Source organism: Misgurnus anguillicaudatus, chromosome 10 (genome assembly GCF_027580225.2).
Source record: "Misgurnus anguillicaudatus chromosome 10, ASM2758022v2, whole genome shotgun sequence".
Taxonomy (NCBI): Eukaryota; Metazoa; Chordata; class Actinopteri; order Cypriniformes; family Cobitidae; genus Misgurnus; species Misgurnus anguillicaudatus.
The window spans coordinates 36,378,638-36,385,116 of record NC_073346.2 but is presented as its reverse complement, the minus strand read 5'-3'; the positions used below and the strand labels follow the sequence as shown (position 1 = coordinate 36,385,116).

Genomic DNA, 6,479 nt, shown 5'->3' with positions numbered 1-6,479 from the left:
GATGTGAACAGAGTTGTCAGCGTCATCTCCTTCAATTATTGACTTTTATCTTTTGCTTATTGTTCAGTGGTATTTTTCTCCCTTTACAGGAAAAACATGTGACCTGATTTTTTTACACATTGGATTTCACTCATAAAACATTATCGGAATGAATTTCTTTGAAAGTGATTCACTTTGTTGTTGCCGTCAATTAAGTGTTAAGTGTTTTATTATACATTTACTATGAATCACTCCCTCATCCTACTCCTATATGACAGAAAGAGGGGGGTTGTGTTTCTCAAAGCCCACAGTGAATTGGTTGCTGCTCTATAAAACAGCAGCTTTCCCATTAGAAACAGAACAACCACAGACGCATTACAGGTAAGATTCTGCTTCTCAGTTTTACTGAACGTGCTAGGGCTGCATAACGATTAATCGCGACTAATCCTTTGCAGAATAAAAGTTTTTGTTTACATCATATATGGGTGTTTATTGTGTATAATTATGTACAGTCTTGTTCAAAATAACAGCAGCACAATGTGACCAACCAGAACAATCAAGGTTCCCAGCACACTTCTCATTGCCACGTGGCAAACAAGCCACCAGTAGGCTCAGCAGACTCCCAGAAAACAAACAAGACCCAGCACCCATGACATGCACGCTCCCAAGGCTGTGCAATTGGGCAACTAGTTGAAAGGGGCGTGTTAAAAAAATAGCAATGTCTACCTTGACTGTACAAACTCAAAACTATTTTGTACAAACATTTTTTTTTCACATTTTATTTAGCAATCCTGTGAATCACTAAACTAATATTTAGTTGTATGACCACAGTTTTTTAAAACTGCTTGACATCTGTGTGGTATGGAGTCAACCAACTTGTGGCACCTCTCAGCTGTTATTCCACTCCATGATTCTTTAACAACATTCCACAATTAATTCACATTTCTTGGTTTTGCTTCAGAAACAGCATTTTTGATATCACCCCACAAGTTCTCAATTGGATTAAGGTCTGGAGATTGGGCTGGCCACTCCATAACATTCATTTTGTTGGTTTGGAACCAAGACGTTGCCCATTTACTAGTGTGTTTTGGGTCATTGTCTTGTTGAAACAACCATTTCAAGGGCATGTCCTCTTCAGCATAGGGCAACATGACCTCTTCAAGTATTTTAACATATGCAAACTGATCCATGATCCCTGGTATGCGATAAATAGGCCCAACATCATAGTAGGAGAAACATGCCCATATCATGATGCTTGCACCTCCATGCTTCACTGTCTTCACTGTGTACTGTGGCTTGAATTCAGAGTTTGGGGGTCGTCTCACAAACTGCCTGTGGCCCTTGGACCCAAAAAGATCAAATTTACTCTCATCAGTCCACAAAATGTTCCTCCATTTCTCTTTAGGCCAGTTGATGTGTTCTTTGGCAAATTGTAACCTCTTCTGCACATGCCTTTTTTTAACAGAGGGACTTTGCGGGGGATTCTTGAAAATAGATTAGCTTCACACAGACGTCTTCTAACTGTCACAGTACTTACAGGTAACTCCAGACTGTCTTTGATCATCCTGGAGGTGATCATTGGCTGAGCCTTTGCCATTCTGGTTATTCTTCTATCCATTTTGATGGTTGTCTTCCGTTTTCTTCCACGTCTCTCTGGTTTTGCTCTCCATTTTAAGGCATTGGAGATCATTTTAGCTGAACAGCCTATCATTTTTTGCACCTCTTTATAGGTTTTCCCCTCTCCAATCAACTTTTTAATCAAAGTACGCTGTTCTTCTGAACAATGTCTTGAACGACCCATTTTCCTCAGCTTTCAAATGCATGTTCAACAAGTGTTGGCTTCATCCTTAAATAGGGGCCACCTGATTCACACCTGTTTCTTCACAAAATTGATGACCTCAGTGATTGAATGCCACACTGCTGTTTTTTTGAACACACCCCTTTCAACTAATTCAACTAATTTCCCAATTGCACAGCCTTAAGAGCGTGCATATCATGAATGCTGGGTCTCATTTGTTTTCTGAGAATCTGCTGAACCTACTGGTAACTTGTTTGCCACGTAGCAATAAAAAAAATATACTAAAAACCTTGATTATTCTGGTTAGTCACATTGTACTGCTATTATTTTGAACAAGACTGTATGTGTGTGTATCTGTCTTTTATATAGCATTGCCTCACTTTTAGTACTATTAATATAAAAAAAAAAAAAGATGTTAATAAGATGAAAAGGGTAAATATGGAAATCTTCATCACTGGACAGATTCAGGACTGGACAGCAACCTTTGTATACTTCTAAAGGGATAGTTCACCCAAAAATGCAAATTCTGTCATCATTTTTTGTCATTCTCATGTTGATCTAAACCTGTATGAATTTCTTTTTTCTGATGAACACAAAAGAAGATATTTTGATAAATGATGGTAAGGACACAGCTGATTGTAACCATTGACTTCAGGAAAAACAAATACGATTGAATTCAATGGATACCGTCAACTGTGTGCATCATTTATCAAAGTATTGTCTTTTGTGTTCGTCGGGATGAAGGGACTCATGCAGGTTGAGAGCAACATGAGGGTGAGAAAATGATTACAGGATTTTCATTTTTGGGTGAACTATCCCTTTAAAGAAGGATTTTATTTGAATACAATTAAGCAAAGGCTCTATAAAAATCTAATATTGTTTAAAATGTCAGAGAAAGCCTATCAGGACCTAAGTGTTACCAAAACATATTACAATCATGGTCTCTGTTGTTTCTTAAAATCATTTTCCTTTTATTACAGAACCGCACAAGACTCAAACAGCAAAGTTCACAGATGGCAAGTAAACAAGAGATCATAGTGACTGCAGTCAAAGTGCTGGGATACATAGAGAAGGTCTCCTCCTTCGCCTCCGCTTTCGAACCTCTCTTTGGAATTGTGACAAATGTAGTTGGGATGTTCAGGAAAGGCCTGGTGGGCGAAGAGGACCATAAGCTGGCCCAAGACTTCAAACAAATTAACGAGAAGCTGGAAACCATCTCGGAGAAGAACAAGCAGACCCTTCGGCAGATGCGCATCGATGAAGTCAACGAAACGTTCGGTAAATATGAGGAGATCATCAAGCATCAGTACGAAGCCTTTAACACCATGGTGGAGAGAGTGAAGCTTGAGCCGGACAACTCTAAGAAACACATAGATGAGTTTGTGGAGATCTACAAGAATGACAGGAATGATATGAGCTTAAAAGTGTATTATGATGGAGTGACGCACCAAGAGTCTGTGTTTGGACGACCGCTGCTGGAGGTTTACTTGGAGCACTGCAATAGAGACAGAAGAGTGATGGAGGCCAGATGCTCACACATTGTTCACCTTTTCTACATCGGTCTTATAACACTAATGGCCTACACCTTGGTCACAGAAAGCGATGAGGAGGAAATGAGGGAAAAATGGAAAAAAAGGGTTGTTGAAATTCAAGCCAAGATGCAAGAAGCTCTAGACCAATGTGAACAAGGAAACTGATCCATATTATGTTCTGAATGGTTGAATGTCATAAATAAGTTTGAATTAAGAAGTGTGTGTGGTTTAAAATGGGAAATACTTTAATGTCCCTGTAATGGAAAGCTCTTAATAAATCTCAACCAAACTCTTTCCTAAGCATGCGAGTCATTATAGAGCAATTCCACAGTGTAGGCCTACCTGCAACGACAATAGCCTGCAAAAATCAATCTTCATGGAGAAAGCCATTGTCCTTGAGAAAACCTGGGGTTCAACTGTGTGAAAGGCAGGATAAATCTGGCAATAGTAAACTTTGATCAAAGTTGAGTTGATGTAAAATGCAACATGGAAAGAAAAACTGTGTAAATCCAAGCAGAAAGTGTACTTAATTCAGTTGAATAAAATTTTGCTTGAATCCTAGTTCATGTTTTGCTTTGTTCCTAATCTGGCATAGTTATGAGTCATTCGTTGTGTATTGTTTACAAAACTGTAATAGGACTTCCATGCAGACAGGGTGGCCATGTTATGTTACCTTTCTATAAACTAAAAGGTTCATTTTTGATTCTGGTATGTTCATAAACTGAAAGCCAGCTAAATTACTAACAAATACAGTACCACAGGTATATTTTAACATTTATTTGCCAAATATAGAGTCCTAAAGAACTCCTACAAGTGTGCAAAGTTATGACGTGTGTAACTTGGATGGAAAAAAATTAAACAATCCTGCAAGATTGCCTCTGTAACACAAAATAATATAATTTCATGAAAACTGGCAAACAGAACCAGTTAAAACAGATTAAAATAACATGTCCTTTACTATCAAATGTAAAGATCATGCATCATGAATGAAATTTATAATTACCCTGCTGAAAAATACAATAGAAACCATCACAGAAATTTCATTAAAATACCAATAAAAACTATTAGCTTTAACCATTTAAACCACTACAAAATTACTTTTTGTAGTGTGATTTGGGACATATTCCAGTAGTATTTAATTTAATGTCCCCACCAATAAAACCCAACAGAGACCATCATAGTTTCCATTACAACCAATAAACAGCTGAGTTGCTGTTTGAACAAAGTGCTGAAAATCCTCCTTTGCGAAATGTATAACGTTTTAAACGGAAGTAAAGATCAAAGAACCATGCATTAGGAAAATTAATAACTACTTTATTTATTGTATATTTTCTATAGACGTGTAAAACCATATTTTGGCGGATTGTTTTACTTTTACTGTTTCACGAGTTTGCCCGCCAATTTAGTCTTAATAATTAATGGGACACGAATTTGTCTTGCTGTTCTCGAAGGCAGCTCGCACCTTGGTTGGGCTCGAGCCCCAGGTTCAAGTAACAGAACAGAAGAAAAAAATGAGCAGTGAAGGAGGAGATGAAGAGGAGAAATGCCAGAAAAATTGACACATGACTAAATGTTTAGGTTCCTTTTAACCCTACTTTAAAAGTGGACCTGTTAAAATATTATTACTGCAGTAAAAGAGTTTATTTTGATCATAGTGCCACGATTGCTGGATAATGTTTTCCAGAAGCCTGCAATTACTTTTCAGTCATTTGCGATGTCACAGAGTTGAACGTCTTCACGTATTGACATTATTTGCGAAGTACATTGATCATACCTCTGCACAGTGGCGATTCTTGAATTTTCATTTTATTAAAAATTAAAAATAATAAATTCATAAAATAAAATAAATGTTTGAATACAGTGTAAGGTTAAGTGGCAGAACAGTGGCATAGCTAGAATTAAATGTTGTGGCCAAGGCTACTTTACAGGGTTCATATAGTCCATGAAAGAAAATGATGTGCAACCTGTATCAAAAAGCATGAATGAATCTCATGATTGCTGATTACTTCATATTACCCCACATTAGATAAATTCCTATAGGCTACTGACTTCATGGATTACTGGCACAGATGTAAACATAATGTAATGCTGAATTTTTAAACTTCTATTTCTCACATCTGGTTCCTTGATGCACCTTGAACTTAACACTTTGGCAATAAAGTAATTTAGCAGATTTAAGATAAATATGGATTAATCTTTGTTACAAAGTTAAAGTTAGCCAGTCATAGCAGTAAGTGGTTTTCTCTTCTTCTTTTTTTATGTAGTTAACTATGATGACAAAGACTTCAACAGCTAGGCCTACTATAATACCAAATGCAATAAAATGTTTGCATTCGGTTAAGATAATCAATTGTTTACTATGATACTCACCAAAGACAGCTATTTTGGGACATGTTTATGTGTATTTGTCTGTAAACCAAACAGACACGAACATGAACTCATTTACCTCTGTGCATGCACGCTATTGTCGGGTAGGAAGCGCTGTTCCCGTTCACCCAATACGCGCCATGTTTTCAAGTTCAAGGAAGCAGACCAATCCTAGTTCATTTCTTCATCATATAATATAAATATCACTTAAATAATAAAAACATAAGGTTGAGTCAAAGAGTTGATGAATTATGCATGCATGTTGTTTAAATTCTTTGGTTTTATTTGTTTGTTTTCCTTCTTTATACATATTTGTTTTACCTTTTCTGGCATACCAATTGCATCCCATGTCTGTCTTATTATGATGATTGATTAGTCTAATAGGAAGTGAAGTCATAGTCAGGGGTTACATGCACACATTTATTGTTGTAGCCTACACTGCACCTGAGAGAGACCCGAGATGTCCACTCGTGGTCATGCTGGTACACCGCTGAGTCTGAAGTGATTATGACCTTCATAATTGCGTTTATCTTGCAGCCAGTGAGGTATGTTTGTGTATTCGTGATGCTTTATTTCTTTGATTTATTTGCTCTTTTGATTGTGTTGTTGGATTGTTTATATTGTTTATAAGTTTGTGACATTTGTTAAGATCACGTCAGAAAACAACCGTTACACTGGTGCCGTGACTTTTTGGATCATCCTGATCAGCTTGACGCAGATCAACCGTGATTGCTGCTCCTTAGCCGTGTTTTAACCCCGCTTGGATCTTCAAAGTTATGGACGAAGACAGTAAATGCAGTCAC

At 37.2% G+C, this 6,479-nt stretch overlaps 1 protein-coding gene across 2 annotated transcripts; it reads left to right on the top strand.

Moving 5' to 3' along the window:
• The first annotated feature begins 262 nt into the window (after window positions 1-262).
• LOC129448691 (protein rapunzel-like) lies at window positions 263-3,870 on the top strand. Of its 2 annotated transcripts, none has more exons than XM_055211257.1 (2): window positions 263-360; window positions 2,758-3,870. In XM_055211257.1, exon 2 carries the CDS (start codon window positions 2,791-2,793, stop codon window positions 3,472-3,474), a length of 684 nt encoding a protein of 227 aa, XP_055067232.1. In that variant the 5' UTR covers window positions 263-360; window positions 2,758-2,790; the 3' UTR covers window positions 3,475-3,870. The 2 variants fall into 2 exon arrangements, with proteins under 2 accessions (XP_055067232.1, XP_073728805.1); XM_073872704.1 differs by lacking the exon at window positions 263-360 and adding an exon at window positions 1,091-1,518.
• The last annotated feature ends 2,609 nt before the right edge of the window (window positions 3,871-6,479 follow it).

Bases quoted from the DNA above. Each gene is read 5' to 3' on its own strand.
- LOC129448691 (XM_055211257.1), top strand. From the start codon at position 2,791: ATGGCAAGTAAACAAGAGATCATAGTGACTGCAGTCAAAGTGCTGGGA.